The sequence below is a fragment of the Heterodontus francisci genome, chromosome 32 (assembly GCF_036365525.1).
Source record: "Heterodontus francisci isolate sHetFra1 chromosome 32, sHetFra1.hap1, whole genome shotgun sequence".
Lineage (NCBI taxonomy): Eukaryota > Metazoa > Chordata > Chondrichthyes > Heterodontiformes > Heterodontidae > Heterodontus > Heterodontus francisci.
This window is the reverse complement of record NC_090402.1, coordinates 23,381,780-23,403,478: the sequence shown is the minus strand read 5'-3', so window position 1 is coordinate 23,403,478 and position 21,699 is coordinate 23,381,780. Positions and strand designations below refer to the sequence as shown.

The 21,699-nt window shown below is 39.5% G+C and overlaps 1 protein-coding gene across 4 annotated transcripts in view; it reads right to left on the bottom strand.

Annotated features, from left to right (window-relative positions):
- Nucleotides 1-208: 208 nt before the first annotated feature.
- scai (suppressor of cancer cell invasion) overlaps nucleotides 209-21,699 on the bottom strand; it is a 226,242-nt gene continuing 204,751 nt past the window's right edge. For all 4 annotated transcript variants that reach the window (XM_068012493.1, XM_068012492.1, XM_068012494.1 and 1 more), the window contains 4 exons: nucleotides 12,625-12,697; nucleotides 11,777-11,950; nucleotides 6,612-6,712; nucleotides 209-2,430 (listed from right to left, as the gene is read on the bottom strand). In XM_068012493.1, the coding sequence (XP_067868594.1) occupies nucleotides 2,284-2,430; nucleotides 6,612-6,712; nucleotides 11,777-11,950; nucleotides 12,625-12,697 (495 nt within the window). In that variant the 3' untranslated portion in view covers nucleotides 209-2,283. The remainder of the gene's footprint in view (nucleotides 2,431-6,611; nucleotides 6,713-11,776; nucleotides 11,951-12,624; nucleotides 12,698-21,699) is intronic.

Sequence of the window (21,699 nt, the reverse complement as noted above, 5' to 3'; positions counted from 1 at the left end):
AAAGCTCCTACAGCTGAATTTAGAATGTTTAAATAAAAGCATAACCTTTTTAATGCAATTCAGATTTGGTCATCATAAGTGTTCATTTTATGACTTCCGGTACACAGAGGATTTCTCAAAAACGTGTGTTGTCATTTTACTACTCAACTCCAGCATCATTAAAAATGTACACTGAAATGTTATTTACCATTATACAGAAGAATCAACATTGCTTTAGGAATTTTTTTTATTGAGTCTCATCGATAAAGCATGGATAATACACATTTATTACGAACACAGTAAAAACAAAAATGTACAACAGTTAAGATACGTTGATCACAAGACGCATTATAATGTGCAGACAGAGAGAACATTTTCTCCAGTGTGTGCCATCTGTTTATCTTTTAATATAACTAAAAGTATAGAACTCTGCTTTCATCTTGCATTTTTTTTGCTTCAAAATAGTAGCAAAAGATCACATTTAAATCTAATAACATGCTTAACAATCTTTTGAAAAGGTGCAGCTCAGGTATTGGGCTGCATCAAGTGAATACAACATGATTCACAAAAATTCCTTCATTAAAAAACTTTTAAACATCTTTGTTGTTGCAATTATTTACATATTAATTATTGGCCATTTTTAGAACTTTGGAAGCAAATTGTCAATACTACAATGTCCTCTTTTGCCATCTGGCCAATAAGCATTTAACATTTTACTAATTAAGCTGCCTTTTTTTTTACATATCTTAAAATTGTATGTAACCAAAACACATTCAGATTTTAATAAGGGGACACAAGTTCAAGTGACAATAATAGACGAATAACATAAATCAAATCTACATGATGACTTGATGATCGCTGAGTCTTCATAAACAGAAATTTCACACAATACAAGTCAAAAGGTGCTCCTAAACTATCTAGGAGGTAATACCAACTATGAATTGAGTTAACACGATGCAAAAGATGTAACAGGCATAAAAAGCATCTTTATAGTCTTGATACTCGTCATAGATGGATCAAAATCTATTACAGGAAAGATTGTTTCCTTTACATAACATTAATATACAAAGTATATTTGGCAAAGGTACAAATACCGAAGCTTTTCACAAAAACTTGATTATTTCAAGTATCTATTATAAAAATGTAGCAGCATCATATGGCTGAACAAAAATTAGTTGTGCAGTACAACACTAGTAACCATAAGATGTGTGACCAGTCATGATTATTGTGTTAAGAACACGGAATACATCTTTCAGCTTCTAATTTCTACCAGTCTTTCAGGAACACAGCAACATTAAATTATAGCTACTAGCAATGTTACCACTAAACAGTTCCTCTTTCAAAGAGGAAACATGAGTATGTGGACTATACTTAAATTAAACTAAGGATATTTTTTATTTTCCTAAATGAGGCTCAACTGCAAAAGTAAATCCAATTATTTTACAAGCAGACATACCTATCTGTAGTAATGGAACAAATCAGACGACATTGGAAGCTATCAGATATCATGCTACAGTGTTTTGTAGCATTCCGATAATGTAAAGCAATATACAGACATACATGCGTAAACCTACCTTAATCTTCTGGATTCTGCCTTGAATGTCTCCAGGTAGCTCTAGTCCTCACACATCAACTGAGCAAACTCATCTGTCACAGTGCACTATGGGAGTGTCAGATAATCTACACCGCTAAATACAGTGTTTTCCATGTCGTCATATCTAATTGCAGTAAAGATACAGTAACAGGAGTACTGGTTCCCTTATGTATACCAAAAGTTGCCATTAAAAGGGTTTACTTATAAGACCACAACGAGCACATATATGGTTAACTACAACTCTCAAAATGGAACAGAAAATCATGGGCAATAATTCATTTTTTTCATCTATTATATTGCTGCCAAGAGATACTTAATTTAATAAAACACTCTTAAAATGACACCCTTAATATCTAGTGTTTAACACAGGATGAACAAATGAACCAAGTCAAAAAGCTTCTATTGCTTTTGTAGTAAATGTCCTTTTCGGCTAATTGTTGTTTATAAATCAACTTTACAATTGTATCCTGCAGTATTAATTTTTTTTCACAATACTACGTTTATCTACGATGAGTGTGGAACACATATCAACTACAGAAACATCATAACTGTGCCAGATACATCAGTCTTTGAGAAACTGTCTGGCCAAAAAGACTTCTGTTTGAAAAAAGAAGTGTTTCAGTTATCCTATAGGTAAATGCAAAGAACAAAGTCCTTTTCAGAATCAGTGGCTAAAATTTAATTGTTAAATTTATTTTTCGGCCCTTCTCCTAATATTCAGCAGTGGTCTTTTCCAGGAAGAGGCTTCGAACATCCAACATGGAAGCCAGTTCTAGAATGTGATTCTGGAGGGCAGGATTCTCCACACTATCCTCTTTCTGCAACTGTGGATATGTTTCTGGGTAATTCCGAGTTTCCTTTTATTGGGCATGGGAATAGAAGGAAGAAAATAAACAGCTGTGCAAAAAGTTAAGTTAATTTTGCACTATGGGTCTCTCCACACATTAATATATTTAAGATAACATGAACAGAACTGTCCTAAGTTGATCAATACATTACTCAATTACACAACCAAAATCAGCATTTAAAAAAAAATCAAAAATGCATGTGAACTACCAATACTCAGTGCAGAAAATTATTATGGTTCAAAAGAGGGCAGAAAACATGCTAAATCAAGGTAACGGATAAACAATAATAAAAACAAGAAATGCTGGAAATACTCAGCAGGTCTGGCAGCATCTGTGGAGAGAGAAGCAGAGTTAATGTTGCAGGTCAGTGACCCTTCACTGACCTGAAACGTTAACTCTGTTTCTCTCTCCACAGATGCTGCCAGACCTGCTGAGTATTTCCAGCATTTCTTGTTTTCAGATTTCCAGCATCCGCAGTATTTTGCTTTTATTAAAGGATAAACAAAGTCAGACATGGACGCAACTGAAGCAAAGAAATAGGGGGTGGGGGAGTAGGGGAAACATATCAACTAACCCAGCTTCTCTAGCAGCTTTGGCAGTAGAGATTGTTCTAAAATAAAGGGTTGTGATATAAAACCAAATAATGTGTTTTGTTCTATTCATGTTTTAAGATTCACAGCCACAGCAAGTCAAATTGCTGAATTCAGTATTCCTGTAACAACAAAATCTTGCGATATATCACAACCAGCATCCTCCCTGCAGATACAGTCCAGAGTGTAAACTTTTATTTATTCATTAATGGGATGTGGGCGCTGGCATTTATTGCCCATCCCTAGTTGCCGTGATGGTAAGCCACCTCCTTGAATCGCTGCAGTCCAAGTGATGCAGGTACGCCATAGTGCTGTTACATAGGGAGTTCCAGGATTTGAACCAGTGATGATGAGGGAATGCCGATAGATTTTCAAATTAGGATGTTGTGTGACTTGGAAGGAAATTTGCAGGTGGTGGTATTCCCACGCACCTGCTGCCCTTATCCTCTGGGCAGTAGAGATTGCGGGTTTGGAAGGTGCTTCAAAAAAGCCTTGGTGAGTTGCTGCAGTGTATCTTATAGATGATATTAAAAGCATTTACATACCCCCATAACCAAAGGAGGTAGAGACTTATATTAATTATGAGTGAGGCATTAACCCAGACCCATTTAATGGAAATGAAACTTCTAGAGTTAAGAAGAAGTTCCATTTACAGGGAGAAAGATTTACTTTTCATGTAAATAACTATCACAACTGGAGTGAAAATGAAAGTGAGGCAGAAGAAGTGAGTTGGAAGGGATGTTTCTAATCTGATAAATGTATAATATTTTAGGGTAAGATGGTAGAGCCTGTGGATGTACGAACATACAACAGAGTGTTAGGTCACAGGACACGCTTGTAATTTTCAATACACTGCAGAAATGGGGAGCTTGTTTTAAGAAAAAATACACAGTTGATGCTAAGTCCTCTCTCATTCAACATTCAGCACTGCCAGGAGATGTGCAGTTACAGAGTAGGATCGGCAGAGACCTAGGAGTAAGTAGTCTGCCCACTCACCTAGCTAGGTAATAATATGTGGCATGAAGGGAAGCACCTAAGGAAATAAGTAAAATTCACAAGTAATACCTTATGTTACAAGTCGAATTTTCAATAGGTAGCTGTGAAATACTTTTATAAATACTTGAGGAATATTTTATTACTCATGTTTCTCCCTCATGAAATAGCAGTGGTAAATCTAGAATTATCCGCCTGCCCATTTACCACACCCACACCATTGCCCAGGATTCCAAACATCGAAACAGCAATTTAAGTACTTCGTCCAACCCAGTATACTGTTTGCCCTGCTCACAGTTTAGTCCTCTCTACATCAGGGAGATGAAATGCAGATTAGATAATCACTTTGTCAAGCACCTGTTCTATCCGCAATTGCAACCCTGAGCTCTGCATCATTTAACATTTGCATTCCCAATCCATTCCCACTCTGACCTCCCAGTCTTTTGCCTCTTACTTGATTTCAATGAAACTCAATGCAAGCTTGAGAAACAGTACCATATTTTTCTACTAGGGACTCTGGCCTTAACACTGATTTTTTTCTTTTGCAAGAAATGGTGGCAATGTGGGTTTTGTGCGCCAGAATTTGGGGGATGGAAGAAAGGAGTGGATTGGTGCTTGGGTTGGGGACCCTGCACTGGAAGACTTTTCTGCGAGGTAGCCTGTGTCCTTTCTATGGACTAAAATAAAAGCAAAATACTGCAGATGTTGGAAATCTGAAATAAAAACAGAAAGTGCTGGAAATACTCAGCAGATCTGGCAGCATCTGTGGAGAGAGAAGTAGAATTAACGTTTTAGGTCTGTGACCTTTCCCCATTCTAACTATTCACACATTTATCGAGTCTTGTATTTCTTCGATTTTTCTCTTTAAGCCTCCCATTGCCTCGTGCCAGTATCAGTTCTGTCATTTAAATCTGGAATTAAAAAGCTAGTCTAATGATGGCCATGAAACCATTGTCGATTGTTGTAAAAACCCATTTGGTTCACTAATGTCCTTTAGGGAAGGAAATCTGCTGTCCTTACCTGGTCTGGCCTACATGAGACTCCAGACCCACAGCAATGTGGTTGACTCTTACATGCCCTCTGAAATGGCCTAGCAAGCCACTCAATTAAGGATGGGCAATAAATGCTGGCCTGGCCAGCGACACCCACATCCCATGAATGAATTAAAAAAAAATTTAACTATGTCCTGTTTTCCACTTAAGGTCAGTTTATTTCCTATAACGGGCTGAATTTTATGTGTCTGCTGCCTATTTTGGCAGCAGGCAAAAAAAATAGCGACTCGCCCAAACGGGCCACGTCACAGAGCCGCGGTGGCTCATTTAAAAAGCTAGGGCGCCCCCCCCCCCACCCCGCCGCCACGTGGAGGGGGCGGGCTGGGCTGTCCGTCCCCAGTAATGGCATCAGCTGCCTGTGCGCAGGCACTGACACCATTTTTAAAGGGCTGTTAGCCCTACTAACATATTTAAAGATTTAATTGAATGAAATAAATACATTTCTTTTGCCCCTCCCCAACCCCAATAACAATTAAATTATTTGCCCATCCCCCCCAAAACACTTACTTTTACCATTTGACCTTCACCCCCACCCCGCCCAAACTGCACAAACGTTAAACTACAACCCTTCCCACCATCCCCTATACCAATGATGTTAATTTGACCAACCCCCCGCCCCCCAAACTGATAAACTTACCTCCCCCTCTCCCAGCCCCAAACCAGTGTGGTGCCTCATTTCCCCAGATGGGGATCCGAAGGTGTGGGAGTGCTGGCCGCCAGGCTGAAGATCGCGGCAGGCCATCAGGAGGCGACATTAGTTTATTTGAATTATTTTAATTGATTTGCATATTATTAAAATTTTGGTCACGTCGCCCAGTTGTGGGGAGACCACCATTGTGTCTCACCGCTGCTGGGAGGATCGGGCTGGGCCATCCCGGCATTGAGGTCCGTGGTGGGCCTCATCCGGAGCCATCTTCAGGCCTTCCCCCACCCCCTGCCACAGAAGCAGACGCCTGGGGGAGAACAAAATCCAGCCCAATGTGTGTCTTTTCCCCCTCCTCTTTCCCTATGTCCTGTTCCTTTTTAAATGCTGTTCATCAGTAATATCTTCAAGGGTCCACACAAAATAACTTGTCTGTTTTCTCCACAGATGCTGCATGTTCTGCTGAGTGTTTCCAGCATTTTCGGTTTTTCTTTCAGGTTTCCAGCATCTTCAGCTTTTTGCTTTTTCTACCTGATTATATATTTTACCTTGATTACATCTACATCCAAGTCAGAAAAAGCTCAGTATTCAAATAAGGCCCAGATCCAAATGACTTTGCAGATCTTGTTTTGATGGTTTATTTACAGGCTCCTAAAGGCACCAGCTCCTGCTGGGGTACCATTCCATTGGTCCAGTGTACGTTTTACATCTATCTCACGTGGTCATTGTTTGTATAAATGTAACATTGACTATTAGCAGGCTACATGATTATGGTGGACATCACAGCCATTCCTGACAAACTCAGACTTTCCAGCAGGGTGATGGTATACATTTTATAGAATCAAACTTTTGAGACTTTTATATTATCCGTTGCTGTATTCCTGAAGTAAAATCAAAAGGTAAAAATCTTACCCTGAACATTTTGTGCAGTCTCATGGTTGCAGAACAGAGAACAAACCGGGTCAACAATAATCGAAGAAAATCATCACCAAAGAACTGAAGGAATGCTTGATCTGTAACAAAAAATGCACAGGGAAATGCTTTGTGATTTACAGGCCACTCAGCCAATAGGTGCCAGTCACTTTTCCAAGGTAGTGTGGATATAACCAAAACTGGTTGGAACCTATATTTTATGTTGAGCGGTCAGTGTGGCTATGGTATTTTAAGATTTTGCAAGGCTCATTAAACAGACTTCATTTTTCAAATACAAAAAATTCTCAAGGCGTCCAACCTTTGAAACAACTCTAACTTCAGTCTTATGTGAGGACATTCTCATGTAACAAAAGGCTGACTGTCACGATGAACATTGCAACATAGGGCAGAGCATGCAATCACTGTACAGTGTTTGTGGACAACTGGAGACAGGTCAGCAGTCTTGTGTTTTATTTTCATCCTTCTGAAGGTGGTGGTGAATAATGTGATAGCTTTCGGATTGTTTTGGAGCATGACACATCTATTTGGCTCACTAGGAATGTCAGTTTCTTGAAACTTTTTTAAAAACTACTACAAAAACTACTTGTACGATCATTTTCCATCTTAAAATTAAATGCATCCTCTACATAGTACAGGTCTTTAAACTATTTTGTTTGCTTAACATGCACATTAAAATAGCATGTCAAAGATAGGCAACTTCCATGTGTTTTCTTACTCCAACATGCTATCACAATGCTAATTGTTTGAACTGAAACTAAATTGAAACTAACTAGAAAACCATATAACCTCAAAAGTCCCCGTGTTTGAGGAGATCAGTGTCTGAGATTATAGTGTGTGCAGGTTGCACATCATTCAAAGAATGAAGACCCTACAAGGTTAGGCAATCAATCTTTTTCATGTAAGCGTTTACCACACACAGCAGAAATACATCAAACTAATGCAATGCAGGAACAGGGAGGGAAAAATTACATCAGCCACCCTTACAGATTTGTCAAAGATACTGGACTATAATATGATGTAGACCTGAATCTAACAGTGCTTGCCATTAGTTAGACTTGCCCGTGCACTTAGGTTTTTAAATCTTTTGAGTGGCGAGTTGCCGAAAGTACGAGCTGACATTGCTGCAACGAGGGAAACAGGGCATCTGGGGGACCTGAATGAACAGGTCAAGCATTTATGTATTTCCTTAACCAATCAGACTAAAGGATTGAGAAATTAACAGGGCAAGGACAGAGAAGGAAGTGTAAATTTGAGTGGGTGAATTCAATGTCAAATGGGAAAGAGAAAATAGAGAAGTAATGAAAGATTGGCTGGGGAAAAAAAGAGACAAAGGAAAAGTAAAAGAAAATTAAAAATCAATAAAAACCTCCACACTTGTTATCATTAATATTTAGTGCCAGAGTTTGTTTGCGAGTAATTAACACTAATGTCATTAAAAGGGCACTTAGACTAAAATTAACAAGACTTAATTTTCTGTGCTGAGTTTAGTCCAACCCACCGCACAATGATGAGCCAGACAGCGACAGGACCGCTTCACAAAGCTAACAGTGGAGCAGTGCAACTCTGACAGAAACTTTTGGATTTACTACACGTCTTCCCATGCCTGAAGCTGCTTACCAGTTTTGCATAAATAACGGCAAACACCATTAGACCCTCAGTTATTTTGAAATTATGACCCATTGAATGATCCCTCTGAGAAGTACTCTGCATGGTAGCATTGCAAATACTAATCTTTCAGAACCTGATTGATATACAGGAAGAAAGCAGCTCACCACCACCTTCTCAAGGGCAATTAGGGATGAGCAACAAATGCTGGCCTTGCCAGCAACTTCCACATCCCATGAAATAAATTGAAAAAAAAAGTCATGAACTGGATAGTGACCTTCAATTTTCCCCAGACTACTCTTTCATTGAGAGACAGTAGTCTTATAAAATACACCCAATCGTCCATTTAGCTATCTGCTGCATGGTTAATAGTTTGCGTTGGATCTTGCATTACAGTGAACAAATAGCTTTGGAAATTGTTTTAAATAGTTAGGGGCCTCCAAAGGCTTACATAATGAAAACAGTACTCCACTTCCCAATAGTGGGGTGCCAGATAAAATAATGACATATTTCTAGGCCCAAAAGAAATGGGAAAGGCAGTTTGATAGAACTCTAGATTGATCAAGACAAGGCTGAGTTGATTGCAAAAGGATGAGAAAGAGGTGCTTTTCAAGGGGACAAATGACGGAGCAGGTTCAGCTGAATTGATCTCAAATATTCTTCTTTTTGGGCCTCCTTATCTCGAGAGACAATGGATACGCGCCTGGAGGTGGTCAGTGGTTTGTGAAGCAGCGCCTGCAGTGGCTATAAAGGCCAATTCTGGAGTGACAGGCTCTTCCACAGGTGCTGCAGAGAAATTTGTTTGTTGGGGCTGTTGCACAGTTGGCTCTCCCCTTGCGCCTCTGTCTTTTTTCCTGCCAACTACTAAGTCTCTTCGACTCGCCACAATTTAGCCCTGTCTTTATGGCTGCCCGCCAGCTCAAATATTTACATAAAGAACTACGAAGATAGCTGCTGCCATCAGGCCGAGTATCCATAAATAGTTTTTATTTGTTAGGATACATGAGCTGTTTTCTACAGGATATATGTAATCCTAAGTCTCATAAATCAGTCTTGAAGCAGCAAAATTTTGGATCTAAATCCAAAAGTCTGAGCCCTCAGTCAAAAATATGATCTGCTCTTAGCAGTAACTATCAAACCTGCATGTGTGTAGAGACTGAAGACTTAGGGCAGGATTTTGTGCTGCTCTTGCAGATAGTCATGGGGGCGAGGGGGCACACGAAATGACAGGAGGTGCCATTCCCGATGTCGCCTGGGCCCCTACCATTTTGTCCAGGGCAGGGAAGACCAAGGACGGCCTTCCTACCCCAAGCCAATTGAGGCCCTTAAGTGGCAATTAATGGTCATTTCCCACCTCCAACAATTTTTTTGTGAAGGCGGAGGGGCCTGCCAGTGCAGGTAAACACCACCAGCTAAAGCCTGACGGCCTCCTAGTGGGGTGGGATGGGTCCCTCCTTCGGGGACAATCCGGGGCCTGCAGAGGGCCACCACCGGCAGCGATGGCTGCTTCCCCAGAAAGACACCACCCCCATCCCGTTGCCAGGGCCTGCCCAATTTGCCTGGTGACCCCAACTCCACTTACCTCTCCCAGGGTCTCCTCCATTCCTTGGTATGCCAGCACCTCATGGTGGCACTGCTGAGCCTATGGCCCTCCGCTAGGCCAGCAGCTCTGGAGGCGAAAGCTCGTCCCTTAAAAGGATGGCACCCCCAATGGTGGGCAGTTAATTGACTGCCCACCGAATGACAGCAATGGGTCCGACGGAGGGCTGAGGCAGTGGCTCCCCTTGCCCTTTTGGCCCTTAGCCTCTTTTCAACGCAAGAGGTATAACATATGGAGCAGGGACACAACCTTTCCAGCTGGGGATAAACAAACTGGCACAAAAGCATAGGCTCTGGGAAGTAGGAAAACTACACTAATTTTGAGTTTGACATGATGCTGAGCTCTTATTCCATCTTCTTGTCATCTGCAACCACTGTGTGGACCAGATTTCTCTCTTCCTTTCTCTCTCCTCTCCAGTCAACATGCTGTGAATGAATAAAGAGAAAAACCACCCTCCTCTGCCCACATTGAACAACTTTTTCTTTAATTCCTTCAGTTATTCCAAATAAAAGGTGTTGTAGATTGAATCTACATGGGTCCCAGCAATGCCAGTCATTTTGTGGGATATGTTGAACATTCTTTGGACCAGTCCTCCCCAATTTCCTTTTCTCTTTACACAGATAACGCTGTCATCTTTGCTTCCTGTTTTCATCCTGATCAAATTTTTACCCTCCCTTGCCTTTACAACATCCAGCTATGACTCTTCCCTTCCTGATTGTGATCTCTATTTCCATCTCTGACGATAAGCTGCCACTGTTATCTATAACATCCCCACTGACTCTCAACCAACTGGATTATACTTCTTCCTACCCAGCTTCCAGTAAGAACTCCATTCCCATCTCCCAGTTTCTCTTGGCTGCATCTGCACTGATGATGCCATTTTCCACTGTAAACAAATATATGTTCTACTAGTAATCAATGATTGGGAAACTTGCTTGGTCTAGCCAACAGCATAAGATAGTCCAAACAGCTTATATCTCCACCATATGCAGTCAATACTAGTCCATGGACTATCCAGTAAGAAAACTGCATAAGCGTTAGCCTACTGCTACAAGGTGTGAAGCAAGAAATTCTAACTGGTTAGCCTGGAGTACTCGAGTATTGTAGTTCTGCAGGATAGAAATGAAAACTCCAACACATGTATATACAATTGGTCAACAGGAGTTTAAACTCTCCCGCATCTAAAGCCCAGATAAAATTTCCAACTCTGTAACTGAAGCAGAACTCAAGCTCCAGAGAGACAAATTTGTGTAGGGATAAATTCTTGCAGGCAGTTCTAGCATTAAATGATTAATTTTATGGGTAAATTTAATATGCTCCCCTCCCACACCCCCATCCCCAAGTAATCACGTAAATTTCCCAGATGCTGTTCAAGGACTGCTGCAGATCAAGGCGGCAGACAATTACCACCTTCTCAGGGTAACTAAATAAATATAGCCTATATCTCAAGAAAAATTCCCTTATCACACAATTCTTCCCTCGTAAATCGTACGCCACTATTGCTTAGTTATGACATTTTGAACTGTCTCATAATCGCAAGTTGCAGAAGCAAAATTTTAAAAATAACAGAATTCCATTGCTGAGCAGCACTTTCCAATGACTCAGAGTGGAAAGTGTGTTATCTGCGGGATGCTGGGGAATGACAAAACTGACCTGAGTTCTCAATCAAAAAGCCCCAAACTCACCTTCCAGTTTCACATGCAAAAAATGGCTCAATAGCTAACATAACTGAATGGTACAGGTTTCAGCGTAATCATATCCGAAGCATCTGTCACTACCTTGAGAAGAAAAGTGCAGAATTCTTTTTAATTAAATGCTGAAGAGTGGAGAGCTTGATTAATTGGACCATTCAGTACTCTTACTGAAACTAATTAAGTTACTTGTTCATGCATTCATTTCTTCAAAAAAACAGCACCCTGGTGTATGGAACATAACTTACCCACAGTCCGTGATTTAGTCAGCAGGTGAGCTATGTCCCTATAAATCTTATGAAGGTATTCCTGACATTTATCCCACATTCCTTTTCTCATACTTGTGAGTCGACACATAAAGAGAAATGCCATCAGAGGATTATACAAAAAGAGTGTAAAAAGGCTGCCACGTTGAGTTTGATCTGTAAAGAGAGGCACACAACTTAAGATTTTGTGAAGGACAATCCTTCCACCAATAGTTATCATGAGCTCTTAACACAATGGCAACAGTGCAATAGGCAAACAACATCCCTGACTTTGAACCCTTGCATAAAGCAGTGATTAAGATAACCATTCTCTGCTTTCAAATTTAAGTTGGCTTTATTATAATTGCCTGTTTACCAAATAAGTACTACCAAAACTTTTAATTCAACTGTGAATTACATCGTAACAAGTTTCAGGCAGAAGACATGGAAGCCCTTCTATCCACAGTTTTCCCATAATGCATTTCTGATAATCTTGAATCCCATTATTGACAAGAACCTTTCTGAAACCCACTGAGGTTTCTTGTCCTACCACTTATAGCAGCAATCTGTTACACATATTTACCATCCTACAGATAGAGTGAAATTACATATCTCAAATTTCTCCATTTCATATATTAAAAATCAAACAGTTAGTGGTCATTGAATAATTTTAATAATTCCAGATTAAAATACTGTTCACGATAGTGATACAAATACACTGCATCATAGGATAATTTAGAAAATAATAGCAATATTGTAGTGCACAATCACCTTTTAAATAACCATGTGGAACAGTGAGTGGCATAATAATTAAGTCATGTTCTCCAATTAGTGTTTAAATATTTGCATACCTTGTAAACCTTTGGGATATGCTGTTGGAGAAAGCAGGCAGACTAAAGGTTGGCCAAATAAGTTGATAAAGTTCTGCAACAAAGAGAAATTATAATTTTTAACCTGCATTTCTTGATGTTAAGAAATGGTACAGCATAGCAGTGAAGGGTAGTACAGTGAACAAGAAAAGTATGGAGATAATGTGTTACAAAACACCAACATTTATTTTAGCTGTTGGTATTTATTATTTGCAGCTTCTAAATTAATACAATCAATTAGAAGTGATGTCCAGCAAAATTACTAATGAGTCGAACGTTAAAAGGTTTAGCTCTCAGGGTTTCTCCAACACTCGTCATGAAATCCCTCATAAGGGTGTCTCGATCCTTCACCTTCATGCAACATGGTGAATCGATCCATGTACCTGTTGCTGCTCTATTCCCTGAAATGGATCAAGGCCCCTCTCTCTGACCCCATAAAGAGCCAGTCTCTCTCTCTCTGCTGACCCTCCAACAGGGTGTATTCTCTTCTCCCCATTCCCTGAAAATCAGGTCTTTACTCTTCCCTGGAAAAGGCATCTCTTAACTTTCACTAGCTCTGCTTTAGTTCTAAGATTTATCACATCGGCTGCAGCTTGCTGTGATCATGACATTCAAAAAGTAACAAATTCAATAAATAAGTAAAACAACATGTCATACATATAGGCAAAGGGAGAGAGTAAATGACAGATTTACAGAAATGGAGAATCAGTTTAAGACAAAAGATATACAAAGGCAACGTTTAAAGTGTGTGAGCATTATGAAGAAAAAAACGAGAGGAAGACAAAAAAAATGAAGAATGTAGGGGATACAGGATGACAATTTTTATTCCTGATTATCAGCAACACAAGACATGCATAAGTATACAGTACCATCTCCATAAACTACTTGAGCTTTGCTGTTATGAGCCTTGAGATCAAGTATAAGGACTTCTATTTTCTCAATGTGTAGATATTTTGCAGAAGCCAAGCAAATTATCATCCCAGCAAATTGCCAGAGCCAACAATGATTCACATATCCATTTATTACCCATCTCTTTCCCCCACCCATTTCTCCAACGACAGGATTTTAATGCTCTATATTAAATTCCACCTCAAAACAGGGTCTCTCTCTTGTGTGTTATGGCTATTGCATAAACCAGAATTTGGTACTTGAAAGGCTGCAAAACTTCACTTCTGCCTTTTGCAGAAACTTTTTTTTGGAAAAAAAAAGCCTACTTTGGCATATAACTAAGAGGTTATTGTTACAACTGAGGAGGGAGGAGTGCACCATTTTTTCTAGTTCCACTTCTCCACAGGTCACAACATATATTTAAATGTTTACCCAGTTACTGATACAGTCAATCATAGACTCTGTTTTTATCCCAGAATAAAATACACCAACCAGGCTTCTTTAATAAATAACAAAATTTATCAGTTTATTCTAAAACAAGACATAATCAGTAACGAAGCAACGCATCAACACACAGATTGAAATATGAAAGTTCTCTTTTACCTTAGCCCCACTCTCTCTCTCTCACACACACACACACACACACACACACACACACACACACACACACACACACACAGGTTAACTGAAAAATAGAGATTTTCTCTATAGAGCTCCATTACAAAAAAAAACAGAAATAGAATGCTTTGCCAAATACTTGCTAATTCTTGAAATACAAAAATGACAAGGAAAGGTGTCAGATGTCCTTTTGTTTTGGTTTGGCATCCCAAATATGCACAGATGGCTGTCACTGGGATCTTTTTCTGGAGCAATTCATTCAGGCGGCATCAAGGATTTATCCGGCAGGTTTTTCCAGCGTCTCAGGAAAAATGCAGCAACAGGGGTCTCAAGCAGGCCTTTCTCTATTTCACACACTCGTTTCAAAGAGCTTCTCAAAGAGACTGGAAAAACTGGCAGGCTTCTCAAAGAGATGGACCAGGCTGAGCTGGGGTTTTGTCCTTCAAGTTGATTTTTAAAACTCCAACTGACTGCCCAAAGCAAAACCATAAACAATCTCAAGAGTCAAGCCTCCTGACCCCTATAAATCTTGATCTGTCACTTCTCTGTAGACATCTCCCAAAGTCAAAAAACCCCTGCTGGGTAATTATCTAAAGACAGGTGACTTCCAGTAAGGGCTGTTTACAAATGAAGTCCAAAAGACATTACGATGACCTCTTTTTTAAAAAAACACAATATCCAGCATCTATGGAATCCTTTTTTCAGTCTTAAAACACAAGTCCTCAAAATTTAACAAAAATTGGAAGTACTTTCGAAACATTATATAATTCTCCAGCATCAGTAAGTAAAATGAATCCAGATATCACTGCTTACCAAATCACAACCAACGTGGGAGCTGAATGGATATGTTGGTCCAGATTTTGCTGTAGGGATAACAGTGAGGCTATCAGCATTCACTATTAAGGAGCAAACTGGATGTTTGCACATGTGCAGTTAAATGTAGAAAACAGGAAGTCGCTGTCAGAGTTGCCCTACTCCTCTACAAGCTTCCCTATGCTGGTACCTCACTGACAGACTTGGCATTTAAATACATACAACAGTGTGAAGTTGGCATACTTACCCACTAAACAGGGAAAAACAGTTATGGCTTGTCCGTTCAAATGTGAGTGAATTTTTTTTAAATGGTAAGTATTAATTACTACCAAACAACCTTTCTAGTACTAAAAATTAACTTTCATAAGTGTGAAGTGTCATGCCTTCTAATTTAATTATTGTTGGACATTTAATTTTTTTTTTTTTACTTTTTCTTCATCTCTCTTACTTTCATAATCCAATTTTTCCCTCTCTTTAATGTGCTTTCTGTACATGATTTTACATTGAATTAAATATTCAAACTTACACTTCCTGGTTTAGACTATGTGCCTCAGTAAGGATTCTTCAAGTCAGATTGGTTAAGGCAATGGTTCTCAAACTTTTTCATCCGCAGATCACTTAGGTGGGGCAAAAGACCCCACAGATCACCTACTGGTCCTACCCCACCGGCATTTGTTTACCTCCGCAAAAAAATTCATCAGAATTAATGGGAAGAATGACACTGCTTTTGATGAGACATTAATCAGGTGATGTCCAGGTTCCAAGCTGAAGAACTTCAGTCTCCTGTCAGACACCATGTTCAGCTGGTTCCTCTTTGTTTTCAGCCCCACAAGTGTTGAAAATCCGATCTCTCAATTCTATTTTTTAACAGTAACATAAAGCTTTGCTTATAAAATGACACTGCTGTTGCTCGTGCTTATGAAGACTCATGCCACGCAGGCAGGAGCTGGTCTCGTGTGACGCCATGCTAGTGGTAGAGATGAAGGTTCTGGCCTGCTCCTTGTATGGCCTCAGCCGTGGCATTGCATGTCAATGTCTTGCTGACCACCTGGAGGACCCTCACGAACCGCCTTGCTACCATCTACAAGATGCACTGCAGCAACTCACCAGGGCTCCTTCGACAGCACCTGCCAAACCCACGAACTCTACCAACTAGAAGGACAAGTGCAGCTGATGCATGGGAACACCACCTGCAAGTTCCCCTCCAAGCCACACACCATCCTGACTTGGAACTGTATCACCGTTCCCTCACTATTGCTGGGTCAAAATCCTGGAACTCCCTTCATAACAGCACAGTTGGTGTACCTACACCCCAAGGACTGCAGCAGTTCAAGAAGGCAGCTCACGACCACCTTCACAAGAGCAATTAGGGATGGGCAATAAATGCTGGCCTAGCCAGTGACGCCCATATCCCACGAACGAATTTAAAAAAAGAGAACCACTAGGTTAAGGTGATATACTGTTACTTGTCCTGTTCCCACAGGTCTCAGATCCACTGCAGAGGGTACTGTGCTGTTTCAGTAATCTAAGAACTTCAAATCGCAGTGTATAATCCTACAGAAAGTCCGTGGCTAAGTGTACGTGCAGTGAACGGTGAGTGCCATTCATTTGCCACTGACCACAAAATCAAGCCAATGTTTCTATGTCTGATGAATAATTCATTCAAATGACCTAAGGCTATAACACATCCCGGGGCTTGAATAACATAAACAAACTGTTCAAGTTTCACTTGCTCTGTTCAGGACACTATCTCAATTACTTCATTTGTTACCATCTAGTAAACCACTGCAGACTCTAATCTTAGAATGTCTGGATACACCACCTATGCACAGCTGCACAATAAAAAAACAATTACCAGTATTCCAACATGTGCATTCAAAGATAAAAGAAAAATTCCTCACTCCGATCAAATAAAAAGGAGGGGAAGTTACTCCTGATTTGTGGTTGTTAAATTTGCTGATGACACAAAGATAGGACAGTAAGTTGTGAAGAGGACATAAAGAGTCTGCAAAGGGATATAGATAGGTTAAGTGAGTGGACAAAAATTTGGCAGATGGAATATAATGTGGTAAAATGTGAACTTGTCCACTTTGGCAGGGAGAATAGAAAAACAGTATACCATTTAAATGGAGAGAGACTGCAGATCTCTGCAGTAAAGGGATCTGGGTGTCCTGGTACATGAATCACAAAAAGTTAGTATGCAGGTACAGCAAGTGATTAGGAAAGCAAATGGAATTTTGTCATTTATTGCAAGGGGCATGTAATATAAAAGTAGGGAAGTTTTGCTACCTTTGTACAGGGTGTTGGTGAGACCATATCTGGAGTACTGTGTATGGTTTTGGTCTCCTTACTTAAAGGATATAATTTAATTAGAAGCAATTCAGAGAAGGTTCACTCAACTGATTCCTGGGCTTAAGGGTTTATCTAACGAGGAACAGCTGGACAGGTTGGGCCTGTATCCATGGGAGTTTAGAAGAATGAGAGGTGATCTTATTGAAACATATAAGATCCTGAAGGGACTTGACAGGGTGGATGCTTAAAGGATGTCTCCTTTAAAGGGAAAGACCAGAACTAGAAGACACAGTTTAAAAATTAGGGGCCTCCCATTTAAGATGGAGATGAGGAGAAATATTTTCTCTCAGAGGGTTGTTAGTCTGTGGAATTCTCTTCCCCAGAGAGCAGTGGAGGCAGGGTCATTGAATATTTTTAAGGCTGAATTAGAGAGATTCTTGACTAACAAGGGAGTCAAAGGTTATAGCAGGAGACAGGAAAGTAGAGTTGAGGTCGCAGTCAGATCAGCCATGATCTTATCAAATGGTGGAGCAGGCTTGTTGGGCTGAATGGCCTACACCTGCTCCTAATTACTATGTTCATATGTAATTTCTCTACTCCAAATTTCACCTACAAAAAATGGAAACTGTAAAATCTGCTGGAAGTCAGTTCATTAGTTACAAATTACTACGGAGTTAGTCTCCGGATTACAGGGACACAACGTTTTATTAGTCCAAATGTGTTAGCTTAATAGGAACTATTAGGCAGATTGTCATAAATATAGGAAAAACAGAATCTTCAACATTAAAAAGATGAAACCAACTATCTTGAAAAGATGAACATTCACAAAAGTAAAGTTTATAGATACTCATTCTCAACAGGAATCAGAAGGTAAATGACATTCTAATCACTAAGTCTGTATGCCTGGGTTATAGCAAAATTGAAGTTATGACTGAGAAGTTAAATGCCTTCTGGGTTTGTTCAAAGTAAGTATTTTACTACTTACCATTAAAACGATTACACTAATTCCCCTTAAGCACATTATATTGAAGGCTACTGTGTAACCAAATCAATGTAATCCTCAACAATAACCGCATCACAGCTCATACTCTACAGTTGCACTGGGCCAGGAGTTGGGGGAGCATTGGTAAGAAGTTTCAACAGATCTGTTTTTGATGTATGTCATTAAAGAATGAGGATCACATTTCTTTTCAAGTTGAAGAGCCCAAGTTTTTCCAGTCTTTCTTCAGAATTAATACAAGAAATAATTATTCCTATTCACTCCCTCAAAACCTTTAATAATTTCAAAAGCTTCTATTCTCTCCTCTCAGCCTTTTCCACTCCAGTGAGAAAAAACCCCAAAATATCTCAAGACCCTCCTAATAATTTTGGTGTTTTTATGTGGGCTGCTGAGTGAATTGCAGTATAACACAGAGGTCAGAATAAGTGAGACAAACTTGCCTCAAGTGTAATTCCTATTAACCAACACATGAACCTCATTTTCCCAAAGGATGCAACAGGAGTAAAATTGAGAATCTTTTCATTTCCCCCTCTCCAGTGTATTTTAATGGCTAATGAAACAAGAGTTCTGATTACAAGAACTACTTATTGAAATTAGGGTATGCAGGACTTCAAGACTACAAGTATTCACAAAAACTGCATACAACAGTGCTGGTGCAATCTCAGAAATTCTCATCAACAATTTTTACATTATTTCAATTTGGGGAACTAGATGGCACAATGGGTTAGCACAGTGTTTTTACTTCTAGGATCAAGACTTCATACCAATTAAGACTAATGGGTTGAAATTCTTTTCACAATCAGACATGAAGTAATTTTATGGAGCTGAAAATAAGGTTGTGTGTGCTCTAGGTTGTGCCCACTAATGATCCAAAAGTCAGCATAAAATGGACAATCTTGGTCAAAGCTGTTCAAGGACAGGTGGCATGTTTAGTGGAAAATTTACAATGGCATGCGAGTTAACTCTTCTTTTCAGGCTAGGGTTGAAGCACATTTAGTTTTACTCTGCATCTCACGGTACCATATCTCACCTGCAAGTATGCAATACAGACACTTGGTGGCTAAATCAAAAATGTTCAGCTTCCCAGCTCTGACATTTGCACTTTCATTATTAAAATTTGTCAAAGATACAAAAGAAAAGTTCAGGAAGAATACTAATGGTATTTTTCTGAAGAGACACTTGAGCAAACAGTTGGAAGTAGACTGCTGACAATACAGTAGTCTTGACAATTATGTGTTTGCCATCTTAAGATTATTACAATAGTCAATCACCAGAGGGAGCTAATGTGCCTTAACTACTTCTTTTGGGCCTCCTTATCACGAGAGACAATGGATACGCGCCTGGAGGTGGTCAGTGGTAACTACTACACCACAGGAATTAAGAAACATGTAGTGAGCAATGGATAATCTTCTAAATGGATCAGGATTTTAGAAATGCAACTCCAATTAAAACACCATGGCTAATAACATTTGGACAAAACTTTTCGAAAAATGCAGCTGTGAAATACACTACTATAAATGCAGACACTAATATTTCCCTTAAGAAAATATGCTTCTAAACACATCTATTAAATATATCCTTCAACGGTTTAAGCATAGTGTTAACTGAATGATGATTTATGACAAGGACAGATTGCATTTGTTGTTTGTTTTGTGTTCTGTTTTAATCAGCAAATATTTTAAGGATTTTATTGTTCAGAAATCTGGGTTAAAATAGAATGGCACCAGACAATCAATTTTTTGTCTTTTATTTACCCGCAGTAATGTAGAAGAAATGCTGCCAAGTACAAAAAGGATGTTACATTGTTTACTTTAATTCAACAATTTTTCCCCATACGGAATACAAATCTTCTCTACACATGATTAAATCCTGTAAAGCACAGTATTTTGTTGCCTAGAATAAATTTGCTCTCTTGCAACCTGCTTTGGATTTGAATTTTAGATTAGGCAATTTCAGGTTACTGACCAATTTTGTGTGTGAAACAGACACAAGCTAGAAAGATAAAAGTGAAATAGCTCACCATTAAATTACCTGAGGAAATATCTAAATAAAAGTGGACACAAATTACAGAAAATTCACCCATGGAAATATGGGAATCAGAGAAAAACAAATCAAAACTTAGAACATCCCCAAGTACCAACTATGTGGCAGTAATTAATATTAATCTGAAGATCCCGTACAAAAGAAAACAAATTCATAATTCAGTTAAGCATCTAATTCAGATCCTGTTAGTCCCTACAGACTATATACAAAAAGCCTCATAACCTGCTCCACAAACAATAACTGCAACACATACATTTATTTTGGAAAATATGCTTTGAGAATGAATACATTACTCAAGGATGCTCAACAAAAAGTGGTAACAGGTTTTTAAATTACTTCGAATTCCAAAAAAGCCTCAGATTTGCATGCAACGTCTAAAGTTGAACACACTTCTAGACCATTAAGTAACCTAAACACAGCCAGTGCAGCTGGACTCCAGTTGTTCAAGGATTGCCACCTGAACTGGCTAAGTACCAAAGCACCTTGGAGCTCAGGAGTGCACTGCTACTGAACTTGTTTTGCAGGCTTCACTTTCAAATTGCAGAAACGTAAGAACTTAACCACACACTGTAGTGTAGTGTTTTGAAATTGCAATTGCATTGTGCATTGTGTACTTAGAGGCTGCTGGAGAACACACATGCTAGCAAAGTGAAAGTGAAACAGAGAATAAAAGAGAAGCCTTTATGTTCAGCTGCTGCAATTTTTGTTTCTCTGTCTTGGCCTCATATATTATACTATATTCGGCTAAACCTCACTTAAGTCCCAAGGACATCACACACACACAACCTTCCAGAGTGGATTAATCCCACTACAAGTCCTGTGCTAAAAAGACTTTCAGGTCCCCTGTCTTTTAGATATAGGTTACCAACATTCTCACTGCATATAGTTACAGATGCAGCCATGTGTGTACAAAATCGGAGTACAAACCCAAAGTTCAGTAAAACTTTGTTGGCAAATAGCTATAATTTGGAAAATCAAAATAAAGAGGGCAACATGCAACACAAAATAAGTAATAAAATATTCATTTACAGGTAAAAATAAGATTGGTCAACAAGCATTCAAATGTTTCTTTCTGAAATTTATGACAATCACCAATCTCTTTCAAAGTAAATTCTGGACAAGGAAATCAGGATGCAGAAGCCCAACCTACATGGGCCTGAAGCACGATGAAGACGGCGGCCTTCCGACCCGGAAGCGCCACCGCACAGCCCCCATGATATTACGAGCACGGGCTCATTTAAATGGAGGGGGTGGAGCGGCTTACCCTGACGACGTAGAGGGGGCAGCTGCCACATCCCAGGCAACGGTGTCCGGCGCCATTGAGCCAATGCCATTTTTTAAAGGGCTTGAAGCCCTTCAGTGACATTTCAATTTTTAAAGTAATATGGTTTCAATTCAATTAA